This window comes from Astatotilapia calliptera, chromosome 1 (assembly GCF_964374335.1).
Source record: "Astatotilapia calliptera chromosome 1, fAstCal68.1, whole genome shotgun sequence".
Classification (NCBI taxonomy): domain Eukaryota; kingdom Metazoa; phylum Chordata; class Actinopteri; order Cichliformes; family Cichlidae; genus Astatotilapia; species Astatotilapia calliptera.
In genome coordinates this window covers 35,567,199-35,589,651 of record NC_137422.1, presented here as the reverse complement: position 1 = coordinate 35,589,651, position 22,453 = coordinate 35,567,199, and the positions used below count along the sequence as shown (strand labels likewise).

General features: G+C 38.6%; 1 protein-coding gene across 4 annotated transcripts in view; it reads left to right on the top strand.

Moving 5' to 3' along the window:
* LOC113026367 (multiple C2 and transmembrane domain-containing protein 2-like) overlaps positions 1-21,098 on the top strand; it is a 43,166-nt gene extending 22,068 nt beyond the window's left edge. For 3 of the 4 annotated variants that reach the window (XM_080300350.1, XM_080300338.1, XM_080300344.1), the window contains 17 exons: positions 348-462; positions 628-660; positions 2,183-2,353; positions 5,139-5,269; positions 5,437-5,617; positions 8,143-8,236; positions 8,326-8,428; positions 8,611-8,713; positions 8,896-8,997; positions 9,111-9,185; positions 10,235-10,354; positions 14,352-14,465; positions 16,243-16,284; positions 18,065-18,174; positions 18,430-18,539; positions 19,044-19,141; positions 20,136-21,098. In XM_080300350.1, coding sequence (XP_080156476.1) covers positions 348-462; positions 628-660; positions 2,183-2,353; positions 5,139-5,269; positions 5,437-5,617; positions 8,143-8,236; positions 8,326-8,428; positions 8,611-8,713; positions 8,896-8,997; positions 9,111-9,185; positions 10,235-10,354; positions 14,352-14,465; positions 16,243-16,284; positions 18,065-18,174; positions 18,430-18,539; positions 19,044-19,141; positions 20,136-20,183 — 1,750 coding nt within the window. In that variant the 3' untranslated portion in view covers positions 20,184-21,098. The remainder of the gene's footprint in view (positions 1-347; positions 463-627; positions 661-2,182; positions 2,354-5,138; positions 5,270-5,436; positions 5,618-8,142; positions 8,237-8,325; positions 8,429-8,610; positions 8,714-8,895; positions 8,998-9,110; positions 9,186-10,234; positions 10,355-14,351; positions 14,466-16,242; positions 16,285-18,064; positions 18,175-18,429; positions 18,540-19,043; positions 19,142-20,135) is intronic. The other variant, XM_026175098.2, reaches the window with a different exon arrangement.
* Positions 21,099-22,453: the final 1,355 nt, after the last annotated feature.

The window sequence follows — 22,453 nt, the reverse complement described above, 5'->3', positions numbered from 1 at the left end:
GCCAGTACAAGTGTTAATTTGACCTGAGACCTTTGCATTACCCCAGTGTTAATTAAACACCTCTCTTGTCCTTTGTCAGCAATTTAAATATGAAGAAGTAAAATTAATTGCATTGCTGTGGTATCATATTGCTCTAAGCCTTAGTATTTAATGCAGTTTTGCTCTGCATATCTTTTAAACATACTTTTTGACAATTATTGCATAGAATACATTTTCTCTAGTTCATCTCCTCAGTGATCTGATGCTTATATTTTTACATCCTGTGGTGCTTGTTCTGAATAAATTCAAAGGCATGCTCGATGGCACATGACTGCCCATCTCTCATCAAAAACCCGCTTTGTTTTCAGGGTCAATGAGATGTCTTTGCGCCTGGATGATCCAAACAGCCTGGAGGAGGACATGGGCGTCGTATTGGTGGACTTGAGTCTGTCACTCAGAAATGGAGACAGCAAAAGAAGCAATGTATATCAAGCTCCCTCATGTATTTGCTCCATGCTTTCAAGCAGAAGGCAGACTTGTCGTGCATTGCATTTATCGTATGTCTGTGTTTGTGTCTCTGTTTCTGTGTAAAGCCTACTAACTAGTGTCATTTTGTTTTGCACCTAAAATGCATGCTCCTGGCGGCAGAAATGGCACCAAAAACGAACACGAAGTAGTAGGGTAAGGCATGGTGGCTGGAACACATAGGAAAGACTTCATGGACCCTTCATTCTAATCAGTATTATACAGATATCTGCCAAATATAAAAAGGAGAAAAACAAATGAGGCCCATTGGTCTGGTGAATTTTTTTTCACACCATGTTCAGGTTTCACGATTTTTCTAATTCAGCTCAAATTGGTAACAAAAGGTAATGTAACAAAAATTCTGACAGTAGTTCCTTTAGTTTTGGCAGTTATCTGTGCTTCAGTTGATTCCACAAGAGGGCAGCAAATCATTTTATTTCACAAATCAGGGCGCAGTATCTTGAAGAAATTTAACAGATGTACTCAGTGGTTTGAAGACTAAACTCTTTCAGTAGTTGTTAGTCAGTGTTTCCTTAATTAACTGACTGGACATATTCCTATTTGGTACTAACCTATATACAAATCAGGGTAAATTAAGTGTTTCAATATTTTCAGTGATAATTATAAAAGGATCCCAAATACAGAAGATTCCTGATCCCAGTTAACTTGATAGCAGCAGACCAGCTAAAACGAATATAGAGTTTGTACGTTGTCGCTTTCACTCAATGACTACAACATATGCATTAAAAATTAAATAAACCTAAATTCTTATTTTTAGCCCAGACCTGACAGGCTATAGTGGAAGTCCCATAACAAGGTCACACTTATTATGGCACCTTATTATCCTATGATGATAACCATAGGATTGTTCCAAGAAAATAAAAATAAAATCCTGTGATCACCTTTGACCATTATCATAAAAAAGCACAGATGCTTACCAGCATTTCCCAGTAACAAGTCCGGCTGTTGTTCTGCCTGCTCACTGATGAGGTATTTGACTCACAGAGTTTAGTTGGGGAATGCATGCTTCTTTTTGTCTGCCACGCTATTGTCTGCAGGTCCATTCTATGTACTGCATGAAGCGATGCTACGCAAGATTAGACAGCTATACACGTGGCAACATTGCACATTCGCAGGATTAGTTAGAAAAGCTTTTGACTGTCTGCATGCCTATAAGTTTGAAGTTGTTTTCATTGTTGAACAGATGTACCTACTGTGTGCATGTGCTTCAAATTCTTCTTGTAGTCTGCCAACTGCATGCTGTGCAGCTGTTAATTAAAAAAGCGTTTTCTGCATGTGTCATTACAAAGTTGGCTTGATCTGCAGTGATTGAATCTGGCTTAAAGTTATCTCAGGGGTACACTGTGTCTCTATATAAACTCAACTAATTATCTTAAAACATGGCTTCCAATTATACATGAAAGCTTTACCTAATCTCTGAGAATGTTTCATTTACCTGTCTTCCATGGGCAATTGTTATGTCTCAAACATGGTGGTGGTGGAACTGCAGGAAACTGAATTTGGATTTTCTTTTTTCTTTTTTTAATATAATATTTTTTTTGTATCCTTTAAAAAAAGCTGAAATTGAATGTATTGATTTATTTTTTTTAAATTTAAAGCATTACCTCTCATTCCTCTCATTATTATTATTATTTTTTTTGTATCCCTACTTTTGCAGGCTGGAAAGCATTCTCAGCCTATTAGTTTGTCAGAAGAGCTGAAGAAGAGTCAGCTGTGGACAACTGTTTTGTTGGTGACTCTGGTTGAGGGTAAGAAGCTGCCAGTGGACAGTCAGGCAGGTCAGTTCTCCGTTCTCTTCAAACTGGGAGAGCAGCGATACAAAAGCAAGGTATATCTCAACAGAAGACTGTTGCTCTTAATTTTTTCCTCTTCCTAATGTGTCTTTGTGATTCCTAACCCTGTTCCTTTTTCCCTTTTGTAATTTAAAGTGTGTAGATTTTTTATGTTAGCCTAACCTCAGCTGATTTCCAGTATTCACAGTGACTTATATTGTATTTATTCATTTATTTAGTTGTTGTTCTCTTCATTTTGCTCTTTTTTTGGGGGGGGGGTGAGTATTCCACGTCATTCTCGATAGGTGTGCCCGTAGAACTAAAAGAAAATAAATCAATCTGATGTTAGTTTCAGGTAACACTCCAACTGTTATATATTGCTCTTTGCTCTGGATAAAATGCCCCCTGATGATGACATGAGTTACTTTGGCTTGGACACTTTCTTATTTCTTAATTTAAAACCCACAAAATCAAATGAAATTTGAAAAGTGAATTTTCAAGCTAAATGATGCTAACAAGCTGCATTATGTGTACTTAAATTAAAGTCTATTCTGTTTTCAACTTAAGGACATCATTTGCTCAAATAATCATTTAAAATATGACTAGATGTGGATGTTAAGCCTTAGTAATCTTTTTCTGAAAGATGCATGGGGTTGGTTATTCTTTGTTCTTGTTTTCATGTCAGCTTAAAATGTATCTTCAATCTATAGGATTATTAGGCCCAAATCACTTTAAAGTGCTTTTATTAAAATATACATTTGCAGAAAGGCCACATGAGGTTAATGCCATTGCACTGAAAATAGACTTTCAAAAGTCATAAAAAAATCCAAATATTGATGTAATAGCTGAATCGGTAAACAGATTTGCATTTCAAATTGATTTATAGTTTATGGTGCATATTCCAGAAGATTTTATATTTTTCAAAGGTCTTAGGCTCTTTAACAAAAAAGCATTTGTCTTAGTGTTATTTTATATCTTGTGTGTCTAGTGATGAACAGAATTATCACATTTTAATTTTCCCATCATTCCTGTTAAATAAAATGCTGGCAGACTAGTTTTCACTTATAAAATCTAGAAACATTTGTACACATAAATCCCACTGCATTATTAAACAATCACCTAAAGGCGATTCTTATGAATAGCAGCGTAAATGTGGGATTAACTAAAGTCATTATCTGCAGAGGCAGGGTAAAACAGGGTGAGGGACAGCACAGCTAAAAAGATGACATTGCTAGAATCTAAAAACATCACACATTTGCTTTAGTGCAAAATCCAAGTGACAGGTCAGTTATCTTCTGCCATTAACATATTTCAAAGTTATTTCAAATATCTGCTGTTATGCAGAAGCAAAAAGACCCAGGCAATACTGAGGGCTAGTTTCCAGCAGTGCCAGGAAAAGAGCAAAAAAATGATCAGGGGGGTCTTGTTAAACCCATTTGCAGACTAGAAAGTACTTGTCAGAAGTAAGTGTTGATGGAAAACTTTCCTTGGTTCAATGTATGAGCAAAGGCTAGCAAATTGGGAATGTACAGAAAAACAAGGACCGGGGAGAAAAGAAGGTAACAAATGTTCCAAACCTGGAGCATTTGGGAGGGAGTTGCCTTTGGAGAAAGGTCGGCGATGGCTCTGGGTGTCTGCAGGCAATAGAGATGCATGGCAGAGGTTCTTATAGGTTTGATTTTCCACAGATGGGTCTGAGGACTTGGTTATTAATAGTGGTCTCCTCAGTCCTAGCAAGTACAGACAGAATTTTATCCATGACTGAATACCATCAAGGAGACTTTTGATTGGTCCAGAATTTGTTGTGCAGCGTGACTATGAGCGCAAATATGCAGCCAGAGTCAGAATTATCTTCAGCCACAAAAACATGGAGTCCTGAAACAGATGGTGTGCCCCCTGATCTCACAGTCGTCTGGGATTATTGTACATGGAAAAAACAAATGAGACAGTCTACATTTCTTTTGTTTGCTGCACTTTACGCAAATGAGGGTAACTAATAAATAATTATTGTTCAAAGTAACCTCACTTTGTAAAACTTAGTATTTCATTGAGCATTTTTGGTTTCCGTTAACTGATACTGGGTTTATCAGAATCTGAATCAGAATACTTGATTAATCCCGAAGGAAAATGGGGAAAATAGGCAATACAAAGATGCCTTTGGTAGTGCAAATGTTAAGCCTAACCCTATAATCTTTCATGTGACCATAGATCACATGGGGGAAAAAACCACAAAGCCATGAAAAAAGAAACGGGCCTAGAAGGGATCTAAAATGGTTTTGCAGCGTGTAATATGACATGGCCAGTGTCTGCTGCATCATCCAGCTCTCCCGGCAGCTGGATGATGTCTGGCGCTGATGCTCACTTTTATGCGCTGTTGGCTGCGTACTGTCATTGATGGTTATTTCGCGATCGTGCAACATCATGCATTACACATCAAAGCAGCGTGATAACGAGCAGCATTGCTGATTTTCTTTTCCTTGTCTTATATCCAGGTGCAAAGTGACGGTAATTATCTGTTCTCCTGTCCATCTCCTAATGTGAGATGGAAATTTCTGATGTGTCTATCAGAAGCTGCTAAACCCCAAAACTAGTCTGTTTAGAAAAGAAAAACAATTAAAGTTAACATCTGGACATGATGCAGATACTTTTCTGAATTTTAAATAAAGGCCAGCTGGAAATCTACAAACACGTCAGTCAAGTCTGTGTTTTGAAGAGTTTGCAAATACGCTGACTTATATAAGATGTTTCTTCACACTTTAAAGTGAATTTCAGTGTCATTGTTAATTGTTGGGAATTTTTAAAAACAACTTTTAAACAGTTTTCTTTTTCTTTTTGATTCAGGATCACTGCAAAGTGCCAAATCCTCAGTGGAGAGAGAGGTTCACCTTCAAACAGTTTTTCAACAGTCCAGAATATCTGGAGGTGGAGCTCCGATCCAAGGAAGGACGAAAGGCTGCGGAATCCCTGGGGAAGTGAGTGTGTTCAGCTATTACAGTATTTATTTGTGTGTGCTTGCCCTTTAATTAAAATAAAAAGTGGTTTCTGGATTGATTGATTTATTTAAATGAAAGCTCTTTGCATATTTTTTGTGTGTGTGTGTTTGATCTGGCCCAAATGTGTGGAACTTGTGTGTGTACAGGCGTTGCGTGAACATGTCAAAAATCCCTTTGGATCAAAGGCAATTGCTAGAAATGGAATATGGGGGAGGACACGTGTGTTGCCTCCTTACGCTGACCACGTGCAGTGGCGTCTCCATCTCCGACCTTTGTGCCGCACCACTCAGTGAACCCCGTGAACTTCAGAACCAGCTGGACAACTATGTCAGTATTTTTGCCGTTTAACTTCTATTTATACTGCACTCTACCACCAACATGTTTAAATATATAAACACTTTAAAATGCATTTTCACTTTGAACAAGCCTATTCTCTGCTCTCAGAATATCATTAGTTGTCATTGGCATCAACTCCACAAGATGTTGTTTGTGTATTGTCTTTTTGCCACCTTAAAACTATCTGGCTGTTTTTCTCCGACCTGAATTGCCTGAGGTGTATATTTATCTATCTGAAGGACTGAACGCTGGTACTGCTGCTACGTGATTGTAAAAGTGTGCTGAAACTACAAAAATCAAATACTGATACATTAGTAACAAAATAAATATAATGGTGTGCTGTTAAACACACATAATTAATGATTTAATTTAAATCATTTCATAAAAAAAGTTCCAGCATTCATATGTCATGCAAAAACCTGCTACTTTTTAATTTTGTCAGTTTTAAAAGTAATTGAATCACTTATTTATGAATACATTTCATCTTATCCCCTTCTATTTATTTCTATATTTTCTTATAACATTTCTTTAAGAGAGCTGAGCTCACTGCCCAACAACACATTTTGAAAACAGGTGGAAAATAATACACAAGTGTAACTGTATATGTTTACATTTTTTTAAATGTCTAAATTATAATGTAAATATTAAAATAGGAAAAGTCTTTACATTGGGGGAATGATACTAATATAGGTAAAGTAATACAGAAGCAAATTAAAACAAAAGTATTAATGCCACAGTTTACATTTAGGCTAGTATGTACATTTAATTCTAATATTTTGGTGCATTTTATGCCATACTTGCTGAATGATTAGCTAATAGCTGGCTGTAGCTCAGGTGGCAGAGCAGGTCAACCACTAATCAGAAGGTCGGTGGTTCGATCCCAGGCTGCCTCCTGGCTACATGCCAAATGTCCTTGGGCAAGATACTAACCCCATGTTTGCCTACTGGTGGTGGTGAGAGGGCCTGGTGGCGCCAGTGTCCGGCAGCCTCGCCTCAGTGCACCCCAGGGCAGCTGTGGCTACAATGTAGCTTGCCATCGCCAGTGTGTGAATGTGTGTGTGTGTGAATGGGTGGATGACTGAATGTAGTGTGAAGCGCTTTGGGGTCCTTAGGGACTGAATAAAGCGCTATACAAATGCAGGCCATTTACCATTTTAATAGCGTCTAGAGGGATGCTGCGAATACGTTCCGTATAGTAAACCATGTTTGTCATTAAGCTTGTTTTTAAATAATCCAGTGCATTAACAAACAACAATAACAACAACAACAACAAAACATTTTGACATCCATGTTTTGGGGTTTTGTTCTATTTTTTTTTTTTTTTTTTTTTTTTTTTTTTTGTCCTCCACAACTCCATCCTTTAGCTTCGACAGTAACTCAGAAAATACGCCCTTGGCACGACTTTAAAAGAGCAAATCTTCAGCTAAGTGAGCTAACTCAGAGTGGCTGTATTCTGTTTATTAAAGCTAGTAAACATGCCAAGAAAAACTGTTTTATTGTGTCAGTCTGTAGAGCAAACATCACATCTAACCCTAACATAGGCTGAAAACACGCATTTACTAAACTAATAATTGGGCTTAAAATACAAGTTTGAAGAACTGAAGTGTAAATATTTAAGTCAAAGTCATCCTGAAAACCTACAGCCCTTTCTGCGCTCTGTGTTAAGGGCCAAGAGATGGCAGTATGTGCCTGGTAATGGGTTACTGCTAGGTCTGTGTTAAGCAAATGACATTCTTTCGTGACAAGTTACTTTTAGGCAGATGTGTCTGTGTACATCTAAGAAATTTAAGGTCTGGAAATGCAACCTGATCATGCAGCTAGACTAGCAATGAAAAGAGATGCTGTGACAGAAATAAATTTAGCCCAAGAAGGGAAAACAAGTCCAGATTTTAGCCATTTGGTAAACTGTACTTGATCATGTACAGAGAGGAATAACTACCTATAGTAGATTGTTTTGGAGACACCACCCCATTGCAGTCTGCCTTAAACGCTGTTATCAAAAGCTTTCACTTTAAGTGCTATGCTAGTTCATAGATGTTAGATTTGCAGCCACTGGTTTCTTTTCATTCCAGAAAAGTATGAAAATACTTGCAGTGACTTGATGCTTGTTTGTGATGTGTAACGTACTTTGGTAAGCATTCATTTGCAATTGTGTGGCAGCCCAGTTACAAGTATGGACTGTTTTGAGCACGTGCCTTGATAGTGTATTTAAGGTTTAGTGGAAAATGCTGATGCCTAAAACTTGCAAAGAAAATTTTTGTTTTGCAATATAAATAAATTTAGTTGATGCCTCCCTCAACTAGCATCGTCAAAAGGTTTAAGGTGTAAGGCTCAAAAGGTTTTATGGTTAAGAGTATTGCGGAGAACCTGAAGTAACATCTTATGCTGTCACATAAATCTGGTTTTAGATTGAAGGATTTCTTATTTTTGTGCATTCACTGCTGAATTAAACACTCTATTTATGCTTTGCAGGTTTGCCAAACCTAATTTTTCTTGTCTGCTTACTGTCTCTCCAGAGTTTAAAAAGGTCCCTGACAAATCTCCGTGACGTTGGATTCCTTCAAGTCAAAGTTATTAAGGCTACTGATCTGATGGCGGCTGATTTAAATGGTATTTCATGCATTTAGATTCGTCTTAATGACAAATTTAAATGAAACACAAGAGCCCTGCTATAAAGTTTTGAGTGATGTGTTTTGCAGGCAAGAGTGACCCTTTCTGTGTGCTGGAACTGGGGAACGACAGACTACAAACCCACACGGTCTACAAAAGCCTAAACCCAGAATGGAATACAGTCTTTACATTGTCAGTTTGGGTTTCTGTTTCCACACCCTTTTTGTTATTTAAAGTGAAACATATTATTGAACATTACTTTTCTTACATTACTGAACCATTTTACTGTTTTACAAATAAATTGAAATATCCTGACATATTGCTATACGGTGTGCTGATTTGTAGGCATCTGACCTCGTTCTATGTCTTTGCAGCCCTGTCAAAGACATTCATGATGTTCTGGTGGTGACTATCTTTGATGAGGATGGAGACAAGGCGCCAGACTTCCTTGGAAAAGTTGCCATTCCTCTGCTTTTGGTACGTACAACCTCACTAAGAGTCTGTGACGTAGACAATAATCTATTTGCACTCTGTCTAAATTAAAGTGAAGAGGGCGATAACACTCCAGCAGGCTGAAGACTTGCTAAGATGTAATCCAGCGTGACTGATGGTCAGGTTCATGGCTGAGTTCAGCACCTGATGCCCTTTCTGTCCTGCAGATCCGCAGGGGACAACAGATTGCCTTCCCGCTGAAGAAAGAGGACTTAGGCGAGCTGTCGAAGGGGAGCATCACTCTGGAGCTGGAGGTTATTTTTAACCCTGTAAGTAAAGGTTCACCCTGCAATGAGGACACGATGGCTTTGAAAGGCAGGCCTCATTCTGTCGTCTTCTTATTACTTTATCACTTTTTTTTTTTTTTTTTTTTTTTTATCAGGTCAGAGCAAGTATTAGAACCTTCCAGCCGAAGGAGAGATATTTTATGGAGGACAATCCCAAGTTTTCCAAAAAGGTTTGATACATCTTTTTACATTTATTCACAATTCATAGTTAACAAAGTATATTTATGAATGGGGAAAAAGTAAACAAATAAATTTACTTTCCATAACATCAAATTAAAATTTCAAGTTGCTTGTTTATTTATTTTTTTCACTGGTTAAGTCTTCTGAAACTCAGCTGGAACATTTTTTTTAAATGGGCAGAAAATGAGTCTACAATTATATTGATAATCAATTAAAATTATTTTGTGAGCAAAAAGTCCCACTTTCAGTTTTTTCTGGTTGAAAATGTGTTTTTAAACAAATGTGCTAGATGTTAAAAAAGTAAAATAAAAATGATTTTAAGAAATGTGATATTTTTGTGATGCTGAAATATCTGCAACTTCAACCCAAAAATTTTTTTGGAAACTAAAAAAAGACATGACAAATTGAACAAATGTTAACATGTTTTTACCAATTAGCTCTTTAAGAAATGGACATAAAAAAATTAAGTACTTTTTTTTTTTCCTTTTCTTTTCTCTGGAAAGCAAAATGACTCCAAAAGCAGACCTTCCTTTGCTTGAATTAGTTGAATTGGGCTTTAATTGAGGCCAACTTTGACTGAATTCTTGTTCACTGTTCTGCTACATTAGTTTGATATACAGTGTGCAAGACAGGGTGCGAGACAGGGTGCCTGACTGTCTGTACTTCCCACAAAGACTCATTGTTGTCAGACAATACATTGCTCACTAACGCCAAAATTGGCTTACACACACCGTGGACTTGGTTTGTAACGTGCAGGTTTTCAGTCTGTTTTAATATTGAAAGACCTGTTTGATGAAATCAGGTCAGATTACTGACATTTTTTGCCCCCTGACCACAGTGGCTCATGCCAAGGCATACCAGCTCCTCTCGCTATTCCTCGAGCTGACTGGATGCTTTTTTTCTTTTTTTTTTTGAAGTGTGGTATGGGTGGAACTCCTTACAGAATTAAATCCAAATACCCTGAAATCAGTATCAACTATGACCATTTTTTCAACACAGCTACTGCAGTATTTAACTGCTTTGTGTGTTTGTCTTTCAGGCTCTGGCCAGGAACGTGATGCGTGTTCAGACATTGTACAGGGCAATCATGTCGACTCTGCAGTACATCAAAAGCTGCTTCCAGTGGGAGAGTTTTCAGAGGAGCCTGCTAGCCTTCCTGGTGAAGTGCTTTAACTGCTTATCAACACACTATCTGCATTTCCCTCTGTTTTCCCTCCAAGGCTGCGGAAGACAACCGCAGTCTGGCCAACCCCTACTTGAACTCTCCTAGAGAGAATCTTAATCAATGCAGCACTGGGCTCCGCAGAAACACAGGCTTGGCCCTGGCTCTGTGTTGGAGTGGACGCTTTCAGTGTTGCATGTCTCCTGGATGTAGAGTTAAGCCTCAGCTGGAGAGAGTAGAGTCCCACCGGAGTCGAGATAGTCTATTTTTGTTCTGCTTCCCTGACAACTCATTAACCCTCTGTCCGGTCTGTGCTCGGTGTGATTTAGACCCCATTATGCAGACAGAAGTTCAATTAAAAGGCTCTTCAGAGATAAGGCTGATTCTCCGTCCTGTCATTGTTGAAGACAAGTGTTAAAGCAAATGTGAAGACAGAAACATGGGAGTAGCCTTTCAGCCTCTGTCTTTAAACTACAAAATAAAGTGGGTGCTGATCTTTTTGGAATTATTCTTTCAGAGATCTGGCGTGATAAAAATGGCATACAGCAAGTTGTTCATTAACCATGCAAGCAATCAAGGTCACCTAAAGTTCCTTTTGTTTTTGCAGCTCATGGCCTGTAGGTGGCAATAAAGTTATGTCAAGCGTTTAGACTTTCTTAACAGACTAAAAGAGATACTGTAAGCCAGCCAGTGGTACAGTTTGTTCAATTTGCCGTGAAAAATGGGAGCTGCAGCACAGAGCTGTTATCTGAGCAGCAGCCACTCTGTGTTTTAGCTCTGAGTCGTGCATTTCATTTTTCAGCTTGGGATTACATTGATCTAAGCTGTGCCGCCCCGGATGAAGTCGGGGTCAGCGTACTTTAATAAGAAACTGTTTGCAATATTTGGTCTTTATTACAATATAAGAAGATTCCTATTTACATAATTATGAAGAATGTTGCGCACATACTGTGTTGATTATAAGCAATGATATTATTATTTTACCTGACAGCTGAGACACACATACGCTGACGGCGACATCATACAAGCAGGAACAAGTGCACAATGTACACACACATCCTCCCACTGCATCTCGGTGTTTGAAAGACAGTACCATCTGTACTCATGTTTTCACACTAATGCTCGCTGCCTTTTCAAGCCTCAGCGAGAAGAAATAAATGGCTGCTTAATACCACCACATAAGCGTAATGAATCAGAGCTTCACTCCTCATGACAGGATACAGTGACGAGCTACCTGCACCATCTGCCGATTGTCAGTTAGACAAAGAGCTTTCGTCAGTACAGTATGCTTTAGATGTGCCTTGTTAGGTAGTGGTTATCTCAGTGAGAAGCCCCAATCCCAAAGGTGTTAGTCTTGTCCTAACCACTGAACTATAATAGATCACACGCTGTTCCTCTCCTTTACTTTATTTCTGAAATAGCACTTGGTGTTTAGCTTTTCTTTTTATGGGTTACCATTTCTTGTCGGTGCTCTGAGTCAAGGGGGAAAAAAACACTGAGCCTGTTTCCAAATAGCACTCTTTTTTTTTTTTTTTTTTTCATATTCTTATCTGTCACCCCACAAAAAATGCAGCAACAATGTTGAAAAGAGTGTGGTCACATGTGCATCCACCTCATCCTCTTTTTGATTTCTGTGTTATTTTCTGGCAACTTTGTATCAACTATTTCTTAAAAGGAGGCTCTACAGGCATCTTACAGTGCCTCTAAATAATTTTTAAGTCGCATTAATGCCTTTTAAAATATATACATGAAATTTATATAGTTTTGAACTAGATTTGCAATATAAACTACACACTAACATTGGCAAGATAAATTGTGTCTGTTCATCCAAAACTGATTGATTTTGGAGCGTGTCCACAGTGCATTTACAGTATTGCTCTAACCCTCCTCACCCCTTTACAGCAGGCTACATAATCCTTTAAACCATGTAAGTGACTGTCAGTCTAGTGACTTTTTAAGTGCTGAAATAATTGGAGATAAAGCCAAGTTAAATTTGTAACAGTTCTTATAATGGTTAATCACTGGGCGGTATTTTAGGGAGTGGGTAACACGCTCAGTGTTACAAGATTTATTCTCACTCATTCTTCAGTTTATAACACATGAATATGTAGACCAAAAACCTGTGCTTAGACTTCAAGGTTTGACTGCTATATCCTTACTTATTCTGGCATAGCCATTAGCTTATGATGTTTAATGTTAGGGAATCGTTTTAAATTTTGGGTGTGTGTTCAGTTTTGCGACTGTATGACTCTTTTCCACTTATACCACTGTTAGACTACATTTTAACTGTTAGTATTATGCCATAATTGTTACTTGTGGGTGCACTAGGTGTGCTCTTCACTCACATGTTCGCACTAAAAAAACAATGAATGGTCCAAAGCGGTTTTTGTGCCATGCAAACCCTTCCCCCAAACATGAGTGTGGAAATCCTGCTGCTTTCTATAAATGCGCCAGCCTCCAGTTCAGTAGCTGTCCCAGCATAACATATCCTTTTTCTTTTATTTTTCTCCCCCTGTGATGTGGATTGTATTCCCAAAGTCCCCTTTTGCTGTTGAAGACTGTGTAATGCTTCTCAAGCTGAAATGGGCTACAATTATCACAATCTTTATGGGCTGAGTATACATTTCCACTAAAGCGTGACTTGGCTTTCCCCTTACCCTCGCTCTCCCAGTCATTACAAAGTCCTCACTAATAAAACATAACCCTTCCAGTGAGGAACTGGTTTCATCTCCTCTCCCAGGCCCTATTTTGGCTTGTGATAACACAGGCAAGAGCGTGCTTGGCTTTTTGCACATTAAAGCTGATGGTGGTGGTGATATTGGCGGAGGTGGTGGTGCTGGTGGTGGGAGGGGCGGCACTGATCTGCCATCTTTTATGTCAGTTGGTGCCTCAGAGGAGAGTGATGTCTTCACCAGATGTTCTCTTCTATTTTTATTAGCATATAAAAACCTGTAAACCCTTCCCAATGCTTTTGGCCCGCTGCCGTTTTGGCTTGTACTACTTCTCTGATAGGATTATTTTATAGTTCCATTTAGCCATGCAATTGAGATATCACAGGCTATGTTTCTTTATCCTTTTTACCTTAGCCACACAGGTGGAATGTGCATCATAAGTGCCATTATGGATGTTAATTGCACATTCACACAGAAGCTCCCTGAGGCTGTAGTGAATCGGTCAGCTTTAATGTACAGAAGATGAAAGGGATGGAGCAATTAGAGCTATGTGGTTAATGTCAATGCATAGTCAGGAGTAAGTGTAAGTCCTACTGAGCAGAATGGTTTTCTTTTGCTGTATATACAGGATGGATGTGACCTCATGATGTCACCAGTTGGTTTGCATAGTCCTCTTTTGAATCCTAAAGCTGAGTTTTTTTGGCAGTCACCGTCTTGGGTGCGTTTTTGTTTGTTTGGTTTTTTTTGTTTTTAACTGGATATGAAAAACAAGCAGTAGGTCTGACTGAGAAACCAAGGACACTGCACACTCACAGGGTAACTACTTGCCAATCTCAAGGTAGCCATGCTTATTCTCCATTTATCTTCTAATCAATTATACTCTAATTCAGGACCTGATGGAGATCATTTTCTGTTAGATATCATGTCAAAGAGCATTAACATGTGGCTGAGACTATTAACTCATCAGCAAAGTGTTTATTGAGGTTTGAATTCAAGAAGTTGGGTCATTCTGTCATAGCTTTTTATGGAATTGAACTTGATTTTTCAACCAAAGGAGTCTTCCCCTTTAACAGCAGATTGGCATCACTTTTTAGACCTAGAGCCTCTAGCCATTTATATACCATCTATACCTGCACAGCATATGCAGTCTAACTGCAATTAGTGTGCAGAGTTTGTATAATGGTAGGGCAGCCTTCATTAGCTTGACCAATTATCTTACAATCAATTTAATAACAGATCGAATTCCTGTTTGGTTGATCTAAAATGTAACGCTTCCCCTTTTGCCTTCATTGATGTCTGATTTCTGGACCCTCTGCCCGCAGGTGTTTTTGGTGACAGTATGGTACTGGGAGTTTTATATGCTGCCCCTCTCCTTTGTTCTGCTCATCTCGTGGAACTACCTGCAGATCCAATCTGGACGGGTCAGCCAGGATGTGGTGAGTTGAGAGCAGCTTTGTCAGCCTTATCCATCTTCTCCTCTTTCTGCCAAATGACCTGCTGGCTCTTATTCACGCTTCTTATTTCTTTATTTTGTAGAAAAACAGCCTCTTAAGCCACATTTTGTTCTCATAATTAAAGGCTGGTATGTTTCCATAGCAACCCGTCGCACATGGCTACATAATACATAATAATAAAATAACACATAATACATAAGCATTGAAAACTCACTGAATAGACTAATGTAACAGACCATTATAGCCTAAGCTAATTTACAGCGCTTGTCCTTTACTAACGCAGTTTTCTTTTTTCCCGTTCCTCCTCTAGTTTTTGTCCTCGGCTTCACTGTAATTGGCCTGCTGCCCTGTTCTTGTTGTGACTGGTCAGATTAGAAAAAAAGTTTTTATCTCTTACAATGTCACAAGGTCACAATGCTCCCTGCTTTTTTTCCCCCCAATGTAACACTCTGAAGAAGTATTGAATGTGAAACACAAGGTCTGTTTAGAGAATGCATTAATGGTGGTTCAACACAGAATACATGGTAGCAAATTTTATACACCAAGCTCTGCTCACACAACAATACACATTCAGTTAATGTGTTGACTATTTTGTTCCCAATTAATTAACTTTTCAGGTGATCTGTGTAAGAAAATTGTAAAACATTATTATTATTATTATTATTTTTAATTTGACTAGAGCATATGCAATCATACATAAGTCAAATGATCGGTTGATTATCAAAATAAGTAACAATTTAGAACATTAAAAATAGTGGGCAAATGTTTTGCAGAAAACATTATTGGCTCTATATATGTAAGTATACAGTGTATATGTCCTCAAAGAACCAGATCTGCATGTTGATCAGATCATGCACATAGATTCATTTGTCACAAGGAAGCATAGGGTAAAGATTTATAGAATTTACTTTGGAAATCAATGCAACGCCCTCTGCAACTGATTTAAAGTTTTTATTCCTAACTATGAAACAATAAAAGTTAAAGTTTGGTCAATAAACAAGAAAACATTCAAAAACTCATCATATACAAACTCTGAGCATATTTGGGTTTAACTATATCTGATATCATGTCCATTTCAAACCTGAAAACACACAAATTTGACAAATTTATCATGTGAAATAACCTACATGGATTTTTTTTAAGTGCAGCATCCTGTTACAGATCAGAACAAATGATCAATGTTGGAGTAAAGATTTTTTTTTTTTTTTTTTTTTGCCATGTTGTGGGCAGCAGAAGCAAGGTTTAGACATAACACTGATATATAGCAAGAAGCGTTTTTTCTTGAGTTGGAAAAATGTGCATGTTTATGCTCATTGTAGCCTGAAAATAGCCAGGCAACTGCTGGGGGTTTGACTTCTTAATGCTGCACTAGCTAGATGCTCATTTTAGGTAGTAGGCTAAGATGAGATGATCGGGGTGCGAAACCAAAACAGTAAAGATAAGAGCGGAGAAACAAAAACAATGAGCTGAATCATGCTAAAACACACAGCACCGCTAAGTGGGGTCATTCTAAGTGGGCTTGACCTGTTGAGCTATTTCTCTCGCATACAAGCAATTGTGATCCGGTGCTGATGGAAAGGTATTAATTAGCTATTAGTTCCTGAAAAGTCCACTGTGTCCTGTGTTGGTCAGATTTTCTGCAAAGTGTTTCAGGAGACTGATCTCAGCGTCATCTCACAGTCCCAGTGAGACGAGCTTTATTAAGTCTGATAATGAAATTCTCATAATTTCACCTCTCCGTTGCAATTGTTTCTTTCAGACCAACTTGGATTTGGCGGATGAGGATGAAGACGATGAGAAGGTATGCGCCTCTGCCAGGTGTTTGCTGACTTTTGTATGCTGCTCAATAAAAAAAGAATTTAGCTTCATTTTGTTCATGTTGACAAAAGGTATCTCCCTCTGATCTATGGGTCTGTGTTGCTAAGCTTTTTATTCAGTACTAAATCTTCTGATGCATTTTGATTCCTGTCAAGCACCAGTTGTATTTTTTTGTAAACTTGTGCTTACCAAAAGACATTTGAGCTTAATGAAGACCTCACCAACCCGTTTCCACTTGTCAAAACACATTCATATGCAAATAGAGGGGTGGGGAAAAGGGTTCTGCTGCATTTGGAAAGTCCCTCAGCTTAACACACCATATAATACCATCAATATGGAACTAATGACGGCACTTAGACATGCTTTTTCAGAGCTCATTTTGAAAGTTTATCTTGAAAGTGTTAAAATGCTTTCAGGCAATGAAATATTTCTTCAGGGTGACAGGAGTTTATTGTGGACATTTTGAATGGCCGGCATTGGCCTGATTTAAAGTGGTTCTCATACTGGTTCCAGTGGGAATGTGACCCTTAAATGGCTGAAGTGGTTTAGTGCAGTGATGGATACTTCACTGAGGTGAAGCGAGATTTGCCTCACATGTGGTTTTTCACATTGAGTCACTGTGCATCTGGAATATCCTTTTGCCCTGTCCCCCAATAACTAACGCTGCCCCCCCACCATCCACACATACCGCAGATCCTCTCTTTGGACCTATAACCCTTCTTTAGTCTCAACGCATTTGATGTGGACATGTGGCCATGTCTCTGTCTGAAGTCTGGCGCTCACTCCAGAGATCTTCGAGAGGATCTGGCCTCCTCTGTTTACTTAAAAGTCATTTTTCCTCCTGGGATCTGGAGCAGCCTGAGAACGATACTCTGTCTCTTTCATAATGCGATGTCCAGTCCTTTCACATCTTAACTTGCTTTTTTTTCTCCTTCTTTTTTTGTTTTTGCATTCACATTTTGCAGACACTCTTCATCAGAGTTGAATGAGTGTGTTTACGGGTTTGGTTTCCTGGTATTGATCAAAGCTGCGGTTTTGGAAATGTTGTAGCTATCAGTCTGTGCAAACAAAGCTGAACAGGCAGGGTTAGTTTATACTCGAGCCTGCAAATTCCCACAGAAGTTTTGTTGTTTAATCTGCTTTCAAGTGTCCATACTTTATTTCAAATGTGTAATAAATAATACTGAAGTCCAGTACAAACTCTATATACAAGAGATTATTTTATTCAGCCTTTATTTTTAATTTATTATTATTATATTTAGAAGGGAGAGCAAAAAGTGGTGGATATTGCACCATAACATTTACTAAGTAACTCTCTTAGCAAAAACCAAAGCTTGTTTGGTGCTGATTGCAAGCATTAAGAGTAATTTAATGAGCTGCACGTCTGTCAGTCTGTCACAAGCTATTACTGCAGGAATATTGTCAACCGGTGCAAAACCTTTAATTAGAACCATGAAGACACGGTCCTTCATTTTTAATTAGTACTTAAAACAACACAGTTTACACTATTACTGTTCATTACCTTTTTTAAATTCACATCTTTGAGAGAGCTTTATTCTTTTTGCTAAAAATATTTTTGCTCCAAATAAAATTGGCCATATTAGGCAAAAACTGAAGATGCTTTGTATTTATCTTTTTTTTGTTGTTGTTGTTGTTGTTGTTGTTTTTGAGGGTTTTTGCAGTTTTTTCATGACCACTGTGTTGCCTTTGAGTGTTTTCCAAAGCAGATTTTTCTTTGTCTTTTTTTTTTCTTGCTGCTTTAGGAGTCCGAGAGGAAAGGGCTCATAGAGAAAATCCACATGGTCCAAGACATCATCCTCACCGTTCAAAACCTTCTCGACGGGATCGCTTGTTTAGGGGAGAGGATTAAAAAGTAAGAGATAACAATGTATTGTAATTTCAGAGCTGTATCCATTTGATTTTTCCAATTCAAGAATCAGACATGTTTATGACTGACTTTAATTTTGTCATTTTCCTGAAATGTGTTAATAATTATGCATCATTTATTTTTGTTGTTCTATGTTTTAATATTGCTCTAATAAGTACTGTACTTTATGTTTATTTTCACTGAATTAATGCAGAAAGAAAATCCTTCCTTGACTCTGACTGATGTTTTCTTATTTGTCAGCATGTTCAACTGGACCATGCCGTTCCTGTCAGCCTTGGCTTTGTTGGTGTTCATCACTGCAGCAATTATCACATACTTCATCCCTATACGCTACATAGTTTTAATATGGGGTGAGTTGTAGATGTGGTAATTATTTCATTTCTTTTGTGTTCATTGTTTTGTGTTGATGACAAAAATCTTTTTCCACTATTGTAAGTGTTTGTCGTAGAAAAAAGCCCCTCCTCTACTTTAATTTTATCTCTTTTGTTTGAATCTTTCTATTATCCAGCAGCTATGTAAGGCCGAAGGAGTATTTGCTCCATATGTTTCCGGCTGTGTCTTTTTAACATTTGCAACTTATTATGTTAGTGATGTTGACTATGATGTATATCCTATTGTTAAGACTTTTACTGGATAAATTTATTGGCTGAATGACTGGAGTGTAAAGTGGTGTAAGTCTTCCAGCTATAAAAAGTGACAATAACACAACAAAAAAGGCACATACTGGGGATACTCAAAGCAATATTTCTTGGACAGCATGAGTCTCCCCTGCAAGTATTTGTTTGTATGGAAACAAAGAGCACAGCCACAGGAGACTAGTGTTAATGATATGTTGGTGTGAACTTTTGTTTTAGGTATCAATAAATTCACCAAGAAATTACGGAACCCGTACAGCATTGACAACAATGAAGTGCTTGATTTCCTGTCGAGGGTGCCTTCAGATGTGCAGAAGGTAAGCTCCGCTGGATCAGCCGGCCAGGAAGCCCAAAATCCCAGAGCCAGCTAGCTTTGCATCTTACTACAACAACTCCCAGGCATTCTTTACTCTTGTCTGTATAATTAGCTCCATCTGTATAATTATGTAGCCCTGTATAATTTTGGTTGTGTTTTGGTCCCGATACATCCCTGGTGGAGGTCTGCTGCTTAGCAGCTTTGTAACGCAGGCTGTTCCCAGGCTGAGACGGGAGACGCTGCTGCTGCTGCTGCTGCTGCTGCTGGTGTCTCCTGTTCGTACTTACCAACACTTCAGCTTCAAAAGCTGTCGTGAGTGTTATGGGGTCCTACTGAATCTTACATTCAGTAAGATTCAAAATGGTTACCTTGCACCTATAAGCTATATAAACATTGTTTTTTTTAAGTGAGTACTATTCACAAGTTTCTTTTTCATTCCTCCTCTTGCACATGATCTCCGTGCTGACCTCTCCTCTCTTTCTTCGCACTCTCCTTTCTGTCTTCTCTCTTTTTACCCGCCGTCGTCTCTGCTCCTCACAGTCCCTGTCTCTCTAAGCTGTTTGACCCCGTTTGTCTCTTCTCCTTCTACAATGCCCTTGGGCCACTGGGTTGCGTAACGGTGACTTTCCAGTATCTCTGTTTTGTTGTTGTTGTGTATGAACGATGACTATGGGTCTCCCTCTCAGTGCTGGTAGTGACAGAACTTTCTTCTTCTCATTTGCAAAAAAATATTACAACAAGTGAAGAAAACACATTTTAATTTTACTTAATGATGAAAGTATCCTAAACTTTTAAACTAATCTTTTTTTGACCACTGTGTACAAAATAATATACCGTTCCATTATCAGAATATCAAAGTACGCACCCTGTAATGAACCTTAAGAACTCGCTGCTTTTCACTTCATAAATGGGAAGAATTTAAACTGCTTGCTTCTGTTGTTGTCTAAGGTACTTTTGTTTGATATTTTAAATTTATAAAATGTGATGATTTCCAGGTTCAGTACAGTGAGCTGAGAGGGAGCAGGAAGAAGAAAGTCTTGTAGAATGCACTGTGGATGGAAGACTGTATGAATACTGGACCCGATGCTGCTGTGTGTGGGATTCCCACCTAAAAACACTTTCAGGAGGATGGAGGAACTGTCTGAGCGCTGCGGTCTCTCACTTGGAGTTGGTTTCAGGTTGTTCAGCCGGCACGAATCCTCATTCACTGCCTCATTCAACCAGCACCTAAACAGCTTTCAGCCAAAGATGTCCTTACTGAGGACTTTTCACAGATTACTTTAAATATTTACTAATGTCTGTGCATTCTATGTACAGTTTACTCTTAAAGATTGATAATTAGAAGCTGCTTTAATTTATATTCTTCGCCTCGGGCTGTGCCATCTGGAACTCAACTGTAATATTGGTTTGTAATATGATTATACATGTTTGTCCTGTACATATTTTAATTTACGTAACATACTTAAAATCTTTTATGCAATTTAAGAGAAATAATCTTTACAGTAAATTTCGAATTAAACATGTTACTTAAAAAAGGTATATTTTTCTGGAAGTGCAAGGTCTCTGGTTTTAAATGTTAGTGATGATTTACAGGTGCAATTATTTTAACTTGCACCTTTTTATATGTTTATATAAATGGATAATGTAAAGTTGGCCACAAATTATGCATCATATTCCTTTATCTTTAAGCATAGATAAAGTGATATGCTCATAAAATGGTGACTAATTTTATTTTTGCATGATATATGGGCCTATTTTTACATGCAAGGATATGTGCCTACATTAAGTTTTTAGATTGCTTTCATACATTCTATACAGAGGACTGTACTCTGTTGTTTTTACTCTTTGCTTGTTAGTGGGGTGGGGCCACTTCTGTACACACTTTATTTATTATTGGCAATCACTGAAGAAGACTTTGTGTCCTTCATTTCTAACAGCAATAAATCTGCACACAAACACTTGGCGGTATGTTATCTGCCTCTACTCTCTCAGCTCTGTGCTGCATCTCTTTGAATTCATCTGCAAGCATCATCTATCCTCTCCCTGCTCCCTTGCTGCAGGATTGTGGGCGTCTAACAGCACCGTTTCAGAGCCCCCTCTCTTCATTAGGCTTTCATGAAGCAAGGCAAAGCCGTGCGAGACCTCACCGGCGCCCGGGCTCCCCGCTGCGTTGATGGCCCTTGGGCGTCGCCACAAGCAGGAGGACCTGCCTGACCTCCTCTCAGCTGCTGTGACGAGATGCCTGCAGCCAGCATCCTATCAAGCACAGCAGCCAGACAATCCTCTGGTACTGGGCTGCACACGGCTCAGGAGGTGGATTTTAAAACCAGCCACAAGCAACAACAGCCTCACTAATTTAAGGATTGGAGAATTGGAATAGTTAAGCTGTTGCTGTTCCGAGTAATACCCTGGGTTTTATGGCTTTTAAGTCAGAGCGCGTGGGCTCTCAGTTAGCTGCCTCTTAAATGAGAAATGAGGAAAATTAGAGGAAACCTGGTTTCAAGTAATACAAGAACAATGTTTTTGTATACATTTTTTTACAAATCTATTTGAGGATTGACCTCATTAGATATCGCATTTGAGTATAATTGAGTCTTGTTAACATTGTATTGTTTTATTAACTTCCTGTTGACAAATAGCTGCTCAATGCGATATGCATATAATACCCTGGACGGTGCTACACAATATATGCAATAATTTGATGATTTGTCCAACTGTCTGAGGACAGAAGGTGTGGAGACTGTGGCAGGTGATGACCTGCATATCTCTTCATCTAGTTATAATGTTGATTTGGGTATTCAATATTAATAACCTGCTGTCAAGGACACTGGAAGGACATTTCAATTTGACACTTATAGGCTCAGCATGAATATGTATAGGCAGCGAAAGGCTTCAGAATTACCAAGTAAAATCATGGTTCACACGTGGAGACTAATGTGACGTGGCACCTGCATTATGATGAACCACATATACTGTGGCCAGTAGGTCTCGAAAGACTTGTCATAACTCAATATCGGACCAGAGAACATTCAGCTGTGCCTGTGTTTGGATGTGTGCAGAGAGGCGCGCTGCATGTGAAGCTGTGGATGCGCAATATTATCCTTAACAGTTTTTATTAAGTCATTAATAACTAAATTCAGTATGAACTCTGTGTGCATGTGTGTGTGTGTGAGTGTGTGTAGGTGGGGAAACGATCTAATGGGCACTTAAATGATTCCCATCACTGCACAAGACCGTTTGCTTAGCAGGAAGCTGTTTGCACCTTCACTCACAGCAAGCTCGACTGCTTGGCTTGTGTCTCAATTCCTATGTC